At 31.4% G+C, this 17,117-nt stretch overlaps 2 protein-coding genes across 8 annotated transcripts in view; one reads left to right on the top strand and one right to left on the bottom strand.

Annotated features, from left to right (window-relative positions):
• Positions 1 to 7,499, bottom strand: part of Drep2 (DNA fragmentation factor-related protein 2) — a 26,742-nt gene extending 19,243 nt beyond the window's left edge. The window contains exons 1-2 of one of the 2 annotated variants that reach the window (XM_011067103.2): positions 6,275 to 7,499; positions 1,121 to 1,217 (exon numbers count right to left, since the gene is read on the bottom strand). In XM_011067103.2, the coding sequence (XP_011065405.1) occupies positions 1,121 to 1,217; positions 6,275 to 6,286 (109 nt within the window). In that variant the 5' untranslated portion in view covers positions 6,287 to 7,499. The remainder of the gene's footprint in view (positions 1 to 1,120; positions 1,218 to 6,274) is intronic. The other variant, XM_011067104.2, reaches the window with a different exon arrangement.
• dila (centrosomal protein dilatory) lies at positions 7,121 to 17,117 on the top strand. 6 transcript variants are annotated; one of them, XM_087403105.1, is made up of 11 exons: positions 7,121 to 7,191; positions 9,954 to 10,186; positions 10,497 to 10,587; positions 10,696 to 10,768; positions 10,860 to 11,295; positions 11,505 to 11,722; positions 11,796 to 11,955; positions 12,048 to 12,304; positions 12,382 to 12,553; positions 12,627 to 12,790; positions 13,161 to 17,117. In XM_087403105.1, the coding sequence occupies exons 2-11, from the start codon at positions 9,977 to 9,979 to the stop codon at positions 13,297 to 13,299; spliced, it is 1,920 nt and encodes a 639-aa protein (XP_087259231.1). In that variant the 5' UTR covers positions 7,121 to 7,191; positions 9,954 to 9,976; the 3' UTR covers positions 13,300 to 17,117. The 6 variants fall into 6 exon arrangements, with proteins under 6 accessions (XP_087259231.1, XP_011065410.1, XP_087259230.1 ...); XM_011067108.2 differs by lacking the exon at positions 7,121 to 7,191 and adding an exon at positions 8,852 to 9,866; XM_087403104.1 differs by lacking the exon at positions 7,121 to 7,191 and adding an exon at positions 8,852 to 9,897.

Below are 17,117 nucleotides of genomic sequence, written 5' to 3'. Positions count from 1 at the left end.
AATTAATTTTCCTAATATATATATATATATATATATATATATATATATATATACACACACATAAAAATTACTCGTTTGTTAAATATCTATCAATTCCCCCAAGTTTGAAAGCGATCCGTCATGACCTAAAATCACGATTTTTTCGAAAAATACATAGAGGTACAATTTACAGGTCTGCTTTACAGGGATTATTTTTTGGTGCCCCAGAATAACTATGCAAAAGCTGATCAACATCCATGAAATACTTATGTGAGTCTCTCCTTATAAATCTAATTCCAAGAACTCGACGTTGTTTGTTCATGCGAACTATGTGATTATTTATGGACCACAATTTCGTAAGTATAGATTGCAAAGCTTTTATATTAAGCAAATGTTGTTAAGCTATTGACAGCTCTAACGCCATATTAGACTAAGAAATGGTAAAGATCTTAATTTAAACAATTTTTTTTCGTTCTTAACATAAACTCCATTTCACAGACACGTATTAATGCATATGCTTTAATCCTAATATGAAAAATAATTTTCAAATTTATGAACGAGGAAAGAAATAATTGGTATACAAAAATTATTGCGTTTAGTCGGTAATATAGATGACTTTAGGATCTCCTTAATGTTGTAGTAATGCATAATCTCATACCATTTAATATAATACACAATTCTCTCAAGTAATGCCTAGTAATGTTCAATAATGTCTCAAATTTATACACGTAATGTTCTCAGCGATTTACCCCTTGTTTAAAGTCTTAAAAAAGAATCTTTTCAATTTCAAAAAAATATTCTATGAAAAAAAGCGATTCTTGTAACTAATAACTTGATCCAATAACTTGAATATCGTAAAAATAAATATATTATATATTATATAACATGTTACTGTTAATTTACAACAGGAAACAATAGATAGAGATGATAAATTATTATTTCAACAATGTTTATTCTGTTAAATTAGATAGATTTTGGAAGCGTAATACCTTTAAAAAAAGTGCAAATTATTTTAACGATAATATAGGAAGCAACCTTTAATGTCTGATAATATTATAAGTTTGTAGCATAATGCATTTTGACTTTTAATTGTCTTTGCTTATAATTTATGAATAATTTCTTAGATTTAGATCTTTCTCACCTCGAACAATCAACTCTTCGAAATTGCTAACGACCAGTCCTTTCCTTACGTTACGCCAACTGTCCCATATCTTGAAAGGTCTCTTGGTCCGTAACTCCTGCGTAAAAATTATATAATTAGCATTAATATCAGTTACAAAGATTAAAACATGAGTAATGTGAATTAATTATTATTTTTGAATAAAAAATAGAATGGTAATTTAGAAAAATATTAAACATATATTACTTAAAATGAAAATCAAATATCAAAAGAGAAAGACAAAAATGTTTATATGATAGAAAGGGCATGACATCTGACATCATTAATTTTAGTGCAGTGAAAAAAATGCCGGTGTACTGCACTTTAATGCACGGTAAAGTTAAAAATGGCTGACATTTGCAATTTATTATTGACCTTAAATGTTCTCCGGAAGCTCGTGCAACTTGCAGGCATTTAAAGCGCTTTGTAAAAATAAAGATATTCAACATAAGAAAAAAGGTAAAATAGCAGACTTCTGTTAGTATTAGTTAAATCACGCAATTTATATAATAGTTTTAGTTTTATAATACAGTTCTTCGTGATTTTAGATAATATAAAACGTAACACATACATATATTGTGCGTGATTAAAATTTGCAAAATTTATAAATATATGCATAAACGAAAAAATTATTAAAATAGAATTTTCTTACACTTTGTAGAATGTGTGTGTGTGTGTGTGTGTGTGTGTGTGTATGTGTAAGAAAGAATTAAAGAAATTTTGCAAATAAGAAATAATTCATACACAAATTAAAAATAATTCGCGACAAGAAAAGCGAGTGAAAGCTGATCCCAGGTCGCCCAGATGTTAAATGGAGTAAATAATTTTCCAGTATGCTTTGTACACATAGTCGCCATATAGAACAGCTAATAAATAAAATCTCGCATATAAAACTATCAAATATTTCAATATTTAAAAAATTTTTAGTATAACGCCGCGACAGGATTGCATCTTACATTTATTTATTTGTACAAGTGTAGTACAAATTTAAGTGGAAATTAAAAATATATAATATAACATGCAGAACACATACAAGATTATAAAAATTATTTTAAGTTCACTAACTTAGTTACGACTGTAACTAACAATCGAAACAATAAAATAATATAAAAATAATTGCAAAACAAAAATCAATGTTTAGATTAATGCAATTACTGTATTTGGGAATTTGAGAGTTTAATGATTCTCCCCTTATCCTTTCTCTCAGATCTTGAAATTTAGAAATTTAAATATTTAAATATATTTACAATTTCTGCAAGCATTCAAAATTTGCAACGCAAATTTTTATACTTATGTTAGATTTACATATATGTCAAATAGCGAAGAACTAATTTATATCGAATCGATTACAATAAAGTGATTACATCTAATGATATTCTAATGATATTGAAAATATAAATGCAATAATGCATGGCAGGACACTTACAGCAACGTATCTTTCCACGAACTTTCCACTCGAAGATGTTTATCGAGAAGTGAATTATTTCATTAATTTACTTTAATTTACTAGGTTTATTTTAGAGGTGCATTTACTCCATACAATTTATTCGCGAATATTCGCCTCTGTCTCGTTTGCACTCTATCGTATTTCGCACTGTGAATAAGTACATCTGCACTCTTCGATCGACGAGATTGCATCCCGACGTCGCTAGCGATCTCGAAATAATGCGAGCCGAAGGGATGCATTATGTTTGAGATTGTATCCTTAGTCCTCAACAGGGTGGCGCTAAGAGTACGAGACGCGTGCGCAGTTTATGATCGAAAGCACTGACCTGGTTTAACCGGTCTTAACTTGTAATATCGCTTATTTATTCTGTGCACAGTCGGATTTATCGGTTGTTCATTGTCCATACTAATATATCATTATTATATTTATTAAACATTTATAATTATTAAATACGTCCACCAGAGCAATGTACGTCATATACGAATGTTCGATTCAACTGGATGTAAAAAATTACATTTATTTATTTTTATTTTGTATAGACGAATTATTTGCATTTTTATTTTTTGTTATCTTTCATATTTTATTGTTCCTTAAGACTAAATATTTCAAAATTAAGAAATACTAGAAATTAAAGTACAACGTTTCAAACACTTTTATGCTTTTTTTTATCTAACGATATATTCGAAGATCTATAGATCTAATTAATTGAAAGAAATTAAGAAAATTCCAAAATACGTAAACAATTAAAAAGATAAGTGACACACAAGTCTATATAACATGATAATAATCTAAACAAAAATAATAATTCACGTTGCATAAAAATATAAAGAAATTGAAGTATCAAAAAAAATTCAGAATTTAAGGATCAGATTTTGCACACACAAAGCGGGTGTTCAAAATCTGAGAATTTAGAGATTCTAAACGCCTAAAATTGAATGTTTATCTTAACTATACGAATATCAACCTCTCCCACGTAATAACCCCCTCGCTTCCACGAACTCGCTGTGGAAGGAACTTAGTAAACATCGCAACGTGCTAACGAGCAAATAGGGAACCGCCTGCAGCTGCAACGCGAATGTACCCAGGTGCATCCCCTAACGAAGTATCGTTTAGAACCGCTGCCGTCGACTACTACGAGAATTTTTGATTTACTTAAATCCGTCACATTCGGAGGATTTTAAAGTAGTAAAATTTGTAGTAGTGATATTCAACGAGCCAAGAATAATGCTAAATAAATATTAACGAAACATTTCTTTTACGAAGCGATATCATTTTAATGCATTTGCACGTTCTCGGATCTTCGCCTTAATTAAGATATTTATTTGTGATAAATATATATATATATAATATATATTTTTTTTTAAGAAACATAATAATTCGGTTCTGTACAGAAGCCATTCGTTTAACGGGTTATTTCTGTGTACAGATTCATTATTACTAGATATATTATTAGATTAACCAACGTTTCATAAACATTGCAGTTCATTTCATCAGGGCGAGGCACAACCTGATATTAAACCTAATTCGATTCTGCATGCATATTTAAAAACTTTTTCTTGAAATTATTTATATTATTTATATTAAAAATTATATGTATAATCTGTACAAAAATGTAGATTTCTTCATAAAAATTATAAATATTATAATTCATAAATATTATATAACTCGACGTTTTTTATAAAAAATTTGAGATTCATCTTTACAAATTCGTTTTTAATATTAATAAAAGTTATTTAATAAAAAGTTTATAATTGTACATACAGTCCATTTAATTATTTATTACATTTGAATTTGTTTTTTTTTCATAAATTGTAATATAGAGCCAAATCCAGAAGAAATCTTTTTTTGAAATATTTCGGGAAATCTGGCATAAAATTGTAAATACGACAAGAAATCTCTGCAATGAAACAAAAGATATGGAATTTTATGAAACGTGAAAAACGATGGTAAGGATTTTGCATGAAAGAATCCGCGAACGTGCAGAACGACGAGAAGAATTTTGCGAGCATGCAGAACATACAATGAGGCACAGAGCGTTTTTCGAGCGAGAAAAGCATTCCAACAACGAAAAAGTAACATTCTCGCGACTCTGCTTTGTATATAATTTTCAATATAAACAGGTCGAGAGAGAATATTTGCAAAAAGCGTATTGAATTTAAAATTTGTATCTTGCGGACTTCTTCAAGAAGATTCCAGCAACTAATGATGATACAGGGATTTCAGAATCCTACAAATCAGTAAAGCGGAATCTACGAGCGAGTAAAATAGGGTGTATTGTAAGAAGGCAATGAGGACGAGTCTATATGAGCGAGAAAAGCATGAAAAAAGTTTCTAGCAGTAGACAAAACGGATGCAAGGACTCTATAAAAACGTAAAAGCGACGAATTAGCTTTTATTGAGGAATAAAATGAACGAAGCGAATGTTTTCAATGGAAAAAATATTAGTAGTACTAATCTATGTACTAAAATGATAAGAAAGATTTTACTGATGCTGAAAAATCTCTGTAGAAAGTTTTGTTAATAAGAGATAAATAAAACATTAATAATAATTCCACAAAGAAGATTTTAATCATTCAATATAAAATAAAATAATAAGAAGCACACTTAGGAACTAAAAGAAATAATAATGAAAATTTTTAAAATATACAAAGATAATAATAAATAATCAATGCTTTTAAGATAATAATTAGAAATTATCTTAAAAAATAATTATTAAGAAAAACGTATATATATGAAGAGTATACCAATAGAAAGAATTATTATTAATTAACACAAAAAATCATGATAAAATGCTACTCTAAAACAAAAGACAATATGAATTATAAATGAGAAAAAATCTTAAATTCCAGATCCGATTCTCTATTTCTTAAAAGATACGTTCGAACATGTTTCCTTTTTATTTATTATTCTCTTTAGAAATCGTAGATTGTGATAAACGACTTGAATCATAACTCTGAACATATACACAAACTAGGACAACAGTAGTATCTCTACAACTATGTGCTTTCATATTACAAATGAAGAAAAACCGTGTCCATTACAATGATGCGAGAGTTTAGGAATTTCAGAAATTATCGAGAAATGTAATCCTCTCGGTATCTTAATCAAGATAGAATTCTAAATACACCCACGACATAATTCAATAAAGCGAAATAAATCCTTATGAAGGCAGACGTTCAAAGTTATGGCAAGGATTAATCTCGAAGGATACTCCAAGCAAACAGAATCCTGCAATCGGGAGGTTTCAGAAAAGGCAATCTCGCAAGCACACAGAGATATCCCGAAAGAGCGAAATGAAGCCGTGCGATTCTATGAGCGAAAAAGTGGAACATTCGCGCAAACATTTCTTTATGAAGAAACGCATATCTATCGGGAAGGAAGGAGCGGGCTAAAGGGCTCGTCCCTTCGGCCGTTCGGCCTTGTCAAGAGGGTGATGCACTTTGGGGGGAGGGAGGGTGCAAACTGAGGACCGATCGTCGGGTGTCACGAGGTCACATGAAAATAGGTCATCGAAAGGCGTCCTCTCCGCGGAGAGAAAACTCCCACGACATCAATGATTTCTTTCATTCACGATACAAATAAGTAGCAATTCTCCTTTCCTCTCCCTTCCTCCATTGCAGAAGTGATTTGCAGGGTGGATGCTGCATGCGCGTGAGAAAGGAAGGAAGCTGCCGGAAGGAAATGCGTACCTCTCTTGCCATTACGTCATAGCCCTGCAGGTAAGGAACCGTCCCAGCAGCAATGCTTTATTCCGAAGGAACGACCACCAAGGCGAAAGTGAAGAAGGTTGCACGTCGCATTATATATCGGAGGATGCTGCTCTCTGGTCGCGCTGCTGTCCGCCCAGCTTGCTCGTGCGTACACCCTCGCAAGGTGTCTCTCTCTCTGTCTCTGTCTCTCTCTCTCTTTCTCTCTCTCTCTCTCTCTCTCTCTCTCTCTCTCTCTCTCTTTCTCTCGTCTTCACGCACCGTCTCTGTTCCTCTCTTCTCCTTCTCTTTCTTCTTTTTGTCTTCTTAACGGGCGCGACACTTTACTTAGCCGGCCGTTTAGGTATCTACTTGGTTGGACTCTCACTGATCGAATAGCGGTGAGCTGTAGTAGCTACTAGTTGGCTAGCTGATTGACTTGTATCACTGATGACAGACCGTGGAATCTTCCCTTCTTCATGTGGTTGCTCCTCGCCGTTCTTGTCGCACCCGCGGCGCCGCGCCTCACTCCGTCTCGCTCGCTCGAACGTACGTACGCGAGATAGACGAGAGCGAGGAATGCACAACACCCTCCGTTATATGTATCTCGCAATTAAAGCACGGCCGCCCCCGGCCGGCCGCCCCTGTGCTGTCGTACCACCAGGACAGACTAGACAGTGGAAGAGAGAGGGCGATTGAACGGCGAGGAGCGACGAGGAGGGGTTACGGCGACGTACGTACGTCCGTCAACGTGGACGTACCTGGCCTGACGACCGTGCCGTGCCGTGCGTACGTGCGATTAACAGGCGTGTATTTAAGATTTCACTGGCGCATACGACAGAGGCCCCCGCGAATTGTAACACTGGCTTCCTCCCAGCAATTACTGCGGCGACTCCTAGTTTTAGATCGATTCTCCTACGGTACGTACCGCCGTACGCCGCGAGGGGTCGGAAGGGCCGCTCTGCACGTACCACCCTGCACCCTCTCCTATCATCCACCCTCCCATTTCGCCACCTCCCCATCGCCGCCTGAAATCCTAGGAAACCTCGCCCCGCGAACGCCACGACAGCCAACCCTGCAACTACGTAGGAATACCACCCCCGAGGATACAGCGAAGTTTCGCATTGAGAGATCTCGAGGGGTGAAATCTCTCTGAGGATAAACGTGATTCTAGACAACGATAAACTCGACTGCTGCTCGTTTTAATGTAGATTAACTTTAATCTTGGTTCAAATTATTCTTCATCTTTTTCTATTTCTTATAGAATTAGAAGAGTAAAAGTTGAGAGAGAGAACCGAGATTAAAATTAAACACATTGTTATAATAGAAGTTTATTGGGACATGAATCCGGATAAAAGGAATTTTCCTTTGGAAATTGATGAATAGGTATTTTCTTGACCAAAAGTTGAAATGGAAGATATCAAATGGAAGTATATGATTCCAGGTCAAACAGTTAACTTTCACACAAGAGGGACATTTCTAAGACTATCTCTTAAGCTTAATCTACAATGTATTCTTTGCTTTCTGTTTTTTTTTATTTTTATCTCATGTTTTTTTCCTTCTTTGCGGCCATTTTATCGGCAATCGCATTTCTTTTTATGTTTCTTCACTTTTCCGAAGTTCCTCAACTTTTATTTCGGTTAAGAGATCGAAAAAACTGAGTAAGAGACATAAAAGCAAAAAATAAAAATGATAAAAAGCAAGAAAACAAAAAACACATTGTAGATTAATAAAAACTTTAATATTTCTAAAAACATTTCAAATCATATATATACAAGTATATACGAATATTTTTGTTATTATTTGAAAACTGACTTTTAAATTTTGTTAATTTTCTTCAGAAATATAATAGAATAAGAAATCTTAAATATAAATATACATAGATATAATTTCAGAATTCGCACATATAAAAAAATTTTAAGAAAGATATAGACTTTTGCAACATATTTTTAAATGTTCAATTTATATAAAAAAATCTAAGAAATTTTGAAGAATACTAAAATTATATATCTGTAATTATATATCTGTTAATATAGAAATCCTGAAAAATTATATGAAGAATTTAAAGAAAAATTTTCATCAGGGCTGATAAATATAATCTTTTGTTTAATATTCAGAGCATATATTATTTAAAAACTAAAGTTTGATAATATGTAAAGTTTGAAATAATGTACATATTTTAATCAAATACAAATAGATCAAGAGGCCACTGATGAATAGTGATTTTGTTACTTATAGCGACAAGTATGGGAAATGGGTAACCTTTTGACTAATTCTACAATGTACTTTTTGTTTTCTGTTTCTTGTTGTTTGTCTCTTGTCTTACTGACTAAAAAGGCAAGAGACAAACAGAGACAAACAGCAAGAAGTAGGAAACAAAGAGCACATTGCAGAATTAGCCTTTATTTCACGTAAAACATAAAAACAATACATATATATTTAAGACGCTTTCAATAAAAAAATCAAAATCTGCAACATTTTAAAAAGCCCATCTCCCTTCAAGCGACCACGACTTAAATATATATATATATATATTGTTTTTATGTTTTACATGAAATAAAAGGTTACCCACTTCCCATACTTGTCGCTATGAGTAATAAAATCACTACTGTGACTTGGTTTAAAGAAATTGTAAAAAGATGTGTTAAGCTATGGACATATCATGAAATTTGTTTCGAGAGGGGGGGGGGTAATCAACCCAGGGATGTATCATGCACCAATCAGAATGACAACAAAAAAAAGACAACAAATTTTATTATTGTACTGAAAAGAACGTCACTGCATTAATTTTGTTATTGTAATTTTTAATATTAATGAATTCCATTTGGATATTTTTACAACTTTTAATGTTTCCTCGTATCTCATTTTGAAGAGGAAAAATGTTTTGTACATCACGTAATTTTTATTTATTTTTTTAAAGACTTTTTTTAAAGAAGGATAATATAATTACTACAAGAGTGTCAATCATAGTGTATATTGTTTTTCGTGGCAAAAATCTTAAAAATTTTTTATTTCTATTTCTCGCATATTTTGTCAAAACTCATTGTCAAACTAACAGAAGTATTAAAAATTATTTATATGGTTTTGTAACGAGAAGAAAAAAAAATTTTATGTAAAAAACTCACACAAAATCAAAAGTAAAATTGGTTATATTTAAAAATGAAAGAAAGGATATATCTGAAATAAATTAATTTAATATGTAATGTATTATTTGAAACATCCAACTTGATCGATTTTGGCTTTCTTTATCGTATTTAATGAAAGAAAGAAGTTCGATAATATGTACATCGCCAATTCAAAATAAAATATTCTCACTAGTAAAGTGAAAAATTATTAGATACCAACCGATGTGAGTGGATATATCAGAATATGCACTAACGGGACCCTCTCAAAATGAAATAAAAAATTTTGGGGGATTTCACCCCCAACTCCTCCTCCCTGGATATGCCCATACGTTAAGCATACAGTCGTTCCTTCATTGCAATTCACTTGCATTTATGCGCATTTTATGTTTCTCCGATACATAAGAAAATTCATCACCCTTGTTTACAACACACGCATCGTCATGGCGATGCGTTGGGCAACGTATAAATAAGTGCGTTTGCGCTATCTACACGTCAATGCACGTAAGTTTGTCGACCAGTTCAGTACCCCGTTTATGTATTTTTTTATAATCATACAGCATACGTAATACGTCAAACGAATATGGCAGCAAAGAATTTATATGACAAAAAGTGCGATTTCAATCAAAATTTGATCGAACCATCTCGTCCGTTCGAACAGTGCAACACGATAAATAAATTGGAAAAAGATAGCAATATTGAAATCGTGGAATGTAATCCAATGGATTTACTGGCCGTCGATGTAAAATATGATGGCAATCTGGAGTCAGTAATGTGCAAATATTCGGAACAAGTGAGCAAGAAAATTTAATTTTCTAAATTTAACACCAACTAATAGTAACATAATTGTTGGTTATAATTTCCCACTCAATAACATAACTATAATATAATACATGTTGTATGTATGTACGTAATAATTATATTGTACGTAATAATTATATTTGAATGAGAAACTATAATTAACAGTTATGTTATTGTTAGTTTGATGTTTGCCGGGAAGTTAATTTTTAAGAATAAAATTTCCGATTTATTTAAGGATCATATATCGCTATTTACAAACACAATAATTCTGTTTTATTATTAAAAATCAAATATAAGCGCAGATCGAACCTGAGAAAGACGCTACAAACAAATATGGGCCAATCGCAACAACTTACGAAGACATAATGTCCTTCCTGGGAACGCTACAAAATGGTACTAACGTTTAATAGATCAGTATCGTTAAAATTATATTTAAAATTGAGAGTTCTGCTTATTTGATTTGTAAAATAAGCTAAGCTTTATGTAATATCTTTATTGTAGAAGATATGCTAGAAAATGATATCACTGCCAATAGTGCAACAATTATAATCTCGTCTTGCCAAAATGCTAGTAGGTAGGAAACTGACTTGCTCTAATAGCTTATAAGCGAAATATATCATGTTAAAGAGCAGACAAAAATTTTATAAGAACTGCTTTTTTCATAGACATGATGTGCAGAATTTTGGTTCGATTCAATGGGATGATTTAGAAACTGCGAAATTACAAATCGAGGAAAGAAATGCGACAATAGAGTGTTTGAAAGAGCATCTAAAATCCGAGCGTAAGGCAGCATGTGACAAAATGACATCGCAGAAACGTCATCACATTATCAAGATGAAGGAGTTGGAGAATAAGTATAGAACGATCGTAAAACGTCATCAGAAGTTTATCGAACAGCTACTCGCTGAGAAGACAGATCTTACGCAGAAATGTGACTCTCTGGCGCAACAAATTAAAGAGATGGAACAAAAGATCCAACGAGATCTGAAAGTAATTACCGAGAGGCACGCTGTTGAGTTGCAACGCGCAAAGGAACACATAGCAGCATCTGAGAAAATCCGGCGTGAAAAATGGTTGGAGGTGAAAACGTCAAAAATCAAGGTTATCATTAATTCATGCCACTTTGTGAACTATTAGCAATAGTTCACACACACAAGGGTTCGCTTTTAATTTTGAAATTAGAATGTAATTCTTTCATTTCTTTATACAAAATATTCCATAGATAATGACAATGTAAATAAAATGTTATACAATGTAATAAATGCAGTGACAAATAATTAAAATTTATGCATTGATTACCGATATCGTAGGAAATGACAGTAAAAGGGCTGGAACCAGAATTGAACAATATGATGGAGCAACATCAACAAGAGATACAAGAGTTAAGATGTGCGCATATAAAGGAATTGCAAGATACGGAATTGCGCGCGATGCGTAGATCTAATCAACAGCTGGAGCAATTGCGAATCGAATTGACGGACAGCCACGAGAAAATGTTAGCTAAAGAGAAGAACATATTGGCTACAAGGTATGGGAATTCTGCCGCTTTGATTGATTTTAATATCATTTTAGTTAAGTCTATATAAATCGTAATTGACTAGGTATAAAGAAAATCTGGAAGAGCAAGAAGCGCACTTTCAGATACAACAGAAAACATTCGCAGAGCATTTTGAAGAAGAAAAATCGATGCTCATTGCAGAACAAAAAAAACGTGATCAGGAAACAAGCGTGATGATACAACGAACGGAATTGCATTTTCAAGTCCGTTTTACAATAAAATTATTCTGTTATTGATAAAAAAAAACCTAATCATTTAACAGTGATTTATACAATCATTGAACTTTTCTTTGCAGAAAGAAGAAGAAAAATTAAAAGAGCAACATGAAATTGCTAAGAAGAATTTTGAGGAAACTTTGAGAAAAGAATGGCTCGCGTGGGCGGATAATTATAAAAAAGAACAAAGCACGATTGTTACAAGAGCAGAGGCTGCAATTCGTAATGATTGTCAAAAGGAAAGAGATAAGCAAATAGAGATCGTTATAGTTAGATTGGAAAAAGAATCTCGTGAAATGCGAGCCAAGTTGCAGCAAAGTTTTGATAATAAATTGGAGTAAGTTTACATATTTTTTCTAAAATATAGAAATATAAAGAAAATTGTCACAATTTAATTATTGAAATTGTTTTCAGGCTAATAAATGAAGATTATGATGCAAAATTGCAAGCTGCAATTAAAAGCGAGGATATTTATAAAAATAAGTTATTATTATTGGAAGAAAGACTCAAATGTACAGAAATTCAATTTAAAAAAACAGAAAATAAATTAAAAGAATGCATATCGAATCTCAATAATATGAATAAAGTAAATTTTATGAAAATAATTGATTAGTTAGGTATAATAATTGTCGTTAAATTGGTGATTTGTTAATTTATAGATAATCGTAAAATTAACTGCAGAGAAAAACGATGCAAAGGAGACAGCAAGACAGGAAATTGAGACAGAGAAAAAAGAGTTGAAAGATAAAATTGCATCGCTTTATCAAGAAATAAGACAAAATAATGTTAATAGAGATCAACTTATGGCACAATTACACAGCAGGTAAAAATTAATATCTAATAGTGCAATAATAAGAAATTAATACATTAATAATATAAATTTGTATCAATTTTCATCTAACAAATTTGTCGCGGTCTAAGACTCGGGTATACCAATGTTATTTTAATTTTAAGCAAGGCTTAAAACTTTCTTTGTTCCTGTTTCTTTTCGGTTTTAACATTTTAAGTCTCGCTTAAAGTTAAAGTAATGTTGGTGCAATCAGGTCTAAGTCTAATACTATAAATTTATAATTCTTTTAATACTAATCTGCAAAAAACTAGTCACTGTAATGTTATACTAGTTTTTTATGGATCAGTATATGTCATAATGTATAATATATTGTAGATCTTACGAATATGACGTTTTATTTTAGGATAAAATTTGTAGTCACTCAAAAGGTTTTAATCATAAAGAATCTCAATAAAAAATTGGATGACGTTAATTCAAGATGTGAACATTTGGAAAAATTGTTGGATCAACAAAGGAAGGAATATATTTTGAAAACTTTGTAAATAACTTAATTTAGAAGATTGTATATGTATATATACATGTTGTTTCCTAGCAAACAAATTGATGTTATTTATCTAATAATTGTACTGAATATCTGTAAATAAATTTATTTTAAGGGGATCCTAAAAGTCTAAGCACAAGAATTATCGTAACATTTACTTAGACTTAAATTGTAGATATAAGTAACGCACAAGCTTTCACGTATAACGTACGTGATAACTGACGTACAATTTATTGCCATGTCTCCAAGAGACGGCAATAAAATAAATCGTACGTCATATGCCAAAGCTTGTGCGTTACTTATGTCTACAACTTAAGTCTCTAAAGTAAGTGTTATGACAATTCTTGTGCTCAGACCCTAAAGCTCGAACTCCGATAAAGTCACCAGAAGTCGCTGTTTTCCAGCGCACAAATCGGTATATCGGACAAACGGTTTCTCCCTCTAGCAGTGGAAAAGTTTCTCTTCGATGTATCATCGATGACCAAAAAAAAGTTGATGCATCAAAATGATAGCAAAAAAATAGCTATTTCATTGCTGTTATATATACAATAACAAATAAAAGACAGAATTCAAGCACAATAAATTTTCACATTTTTGTATTCAACTTTTATTTATATTTATATCACATTTTTCTCAGCACATTGCATACATATTTTTTTTTAATTATTTCGCATTTGAGATCATAAATAAATATTTAATTTAATTCGAGATCGATTCGATGTCGATTCCATTATCATTTCTGACTGGGTTGAGACTCTATGTTACACTAACAAATGATAAAAAATATATCAATTTCGAAATTTTTAATTGTTCTCAGCATAAATTCTACAAATACATATTAATGCGTATAGTTTAATCCTCACATACAGCACCGATTGTTGCGGAAATTTTCAAAAATGTTTCAATCTTTCACATCTCATGTGCAATAATTCTGAAAAGATTCTAATATAATATATGTCATATAAAATGTTTTAACAGAAATGTTTCTAAAATCTATCAACGCAATAAATTTAAAAACATATTTAAAAAGAACAAAAAAATCATCATGATTAAAATGGTTAAAATGGCTCCAAAATGTTTATTAAAAGTCACTTTTTTATTAATCACAATTCAGTTTAATATCACTTTATTATCATGAGTTGCTTTACTTTAATTGCGAAAAACTTTTATATATGAATGACTTATTTTGCTTTAATTACCAAAAACTTTTGTTATATAAATTATGGTAATATTAATACCATTATATAAATAATGGTATTATGTGGGAACTTTACTAGGGATGTTTATTGTTATTAGACAATATCGAATATTCGATATTTTTTGCTGCTAAATATAAAAATATCGAATAAAAAATTATGAATAAAATATTGACTAAATATTTTTTTATTATTCATATTACTTTCCATTTTTATGAATACCTTTAAGAAGTTTTAAGTGCATTCAGTAGTCGGTAGGTCAATATTACCAGAGAAAAACCTGAGAGAGGACATGACGGCTCAAAACCTGTAACCGCAAAATGCTGCCACGTACTAGTACCTTCTGACAATATGTAAACTACATAGCAATGTCCACTTTTTTAAGGTAGTCCATTTTTAAAAGCAGGAGATGATAAATCAATATTTAGTTCATATAATCGTGCTACATATAGCGATGGACCGTCCTACGAATTTGCGCGGCGCGGCTTCATTGCACATTGGCTTATATGTTTCCTTTTTTAATTCGAAAACTACAGCGAAAATCTCAAAATATCAGACTTTTTTGTTCCTTGATCCATTCTACGCCCCCAATGCGGCTCCTATTTCTGAGACACCCTATATAAGCAAAACTATTGGCACTCCCATGGGCTCTGCGTTATCTCCCGTCGTTGCTGATCTGATCATGCAAAATTTGGAAGTAGTGCCGTGTCTTTTATTCGTTCACCGCTATTTTATTGATAGACAATATAATTATGATGGTACCTACCACTTTGATTAATTCGGTTCCCGATATTTTTAACTCTCTGAGGATCTGAGCATCTGTGGATTCAGTTACCATGGAGACGATAGGTTAAACTTTTTGGATGTTATTTTAATTATTAATAATAATAAAATCGAATTTGATTGGTACCATAAATTAACGTTTTCGGGGAGGTATATTTGAATTTCTTGTCTCATCACCGATTTCTCAAAAGAGGGCACGATTGCCGGTTGGGCAGATAGAATAATTTTACTTTTGAATCCTAAATTTCATCTTGATAATTTTTGTTTTGTAATTAAAATCTTGTTAGAGAATGATTATCCATTAGAATTCATTTTTGATAGTATTAGTAAACGATTAAAAAACATTATTAATTTTAAGAAAAAGAAATAGGATAATGACAATATCGAAAGCGCTTCATGGTTTACTGTTCCTTATGTTCCGATGTTTTCCGAGAAATTCAATAGATTAAGCAAGGATATTAGAATATCATTTTATAGTATTAATAAGTTGTGTGAATTCATCAAGGTACATAAGGATCCCCTTCCATATGAAAAGAAATCTAATATGGTATACAAGATCTGTTGCAAAGATTGAGATGTGAGCTACGTGGGACAAACAGGAACAGCTGAAGACGAGAATAGGAATGAGCATAGGAATCATATTCGGTGGAACACAACATATAACAGACCACCGATTGGAAGAGGACCACGAATTCGATTGGGAAAATATTGCATTTTGGATGAGGAACCCAATACAGAAAGAGATTGGTGTCAGAGATGCTACACATCAGAAGACAGACATGTGGTCTCAACCTGCAGACAGATTTGGAGGAGCTTTCCAAGGCCTACTTTCCAATTGTAGACGGACTATAAATATCGGAGCGTTGTTATTGCCAACTAATCAGTGTACATTAAGATTAAATTATTAAATATTCAGATTTTTGGTTTTTTAACGTTTTTAACGTTTGTAATCTGTAAACAGATCACAAAACTTTTAAAAAATTTTAAGAACTTCAGAAATGATATTTAAATATGTGTTTAATTGATACTTAAATAATATTTAAGTTATATGTCGACGTAATAAATTTAAGTATTACTTAAGTATCAAATATATATTTACTTATCGTGTATAGATTTTTTTAGTACCCATTAAGTGTATACAGGAGTCATCATGTCCGATATATTTTTTAAAATGCATTAAGTGGTTAAAAAAATATTAAAAAATTGTAACTTTCTTAACTATACTAAATGAAGGATTGACATAAATTTAACAATCTATATTTAAATATTTTATTTTTGCAAATGTATAAACACAATGTTATATATGTAAGCACCGACGAGATACTATTAAAGACAGTCGGCGATTATGAATATTTACTTGTTAAAATTTAAAGCCCAATGTCACTTTGATTTTAAGTGCTTAAAACTCTATCTGTCTCGTTTTAAAGCCAAAAAGAGATAGAGACAGAAAAAGTTTTAAGCTTTACTTAAAATCAAAGTAACGTTAGTGCAATCAAGCCTTAGAATAAAAAATTAATAATATGATACTAATTTCATGATTTATTAATTTCGTAGACATATACATATGTTTAAAACTTAACAATATTCGATTTTTATTTAAAACTGTGATTTTAATGTTATCATCCAAGTTTATCAATAGAGATGATAACTGCAGAGAAAAAAAATTGTAATTTTCTAGCAATATATAAGATATTATAGCATTAAAAGTATTAAAATATGCATACTTATTTATATAGCTTTTTGTAATAAAAAATCACAAATTTAATGTATTATCAAAATACGTTAATAATCATGAATTTTTATTAATTGTCGGTAATGTCATTGTTCTTTCTTCAATTAT

Source organism: Acromyrmex echinatior, chromosome 2, assembly GCF_024713525.1.
Source record: "Acromyrmex echinatior isolate Ae372 chromosome 2, ASM2471352v2, whole genome shotgun sequence".
NCBI lineage: Eukaryota > Metazoa > Arthropoda > Insecta > Hymenoptera > Formicidae > Acromyrmex > Acromyrmex echinatior.
This window is presented reverse-complemented; position numbering and strand designations above follow the sequence as displayed.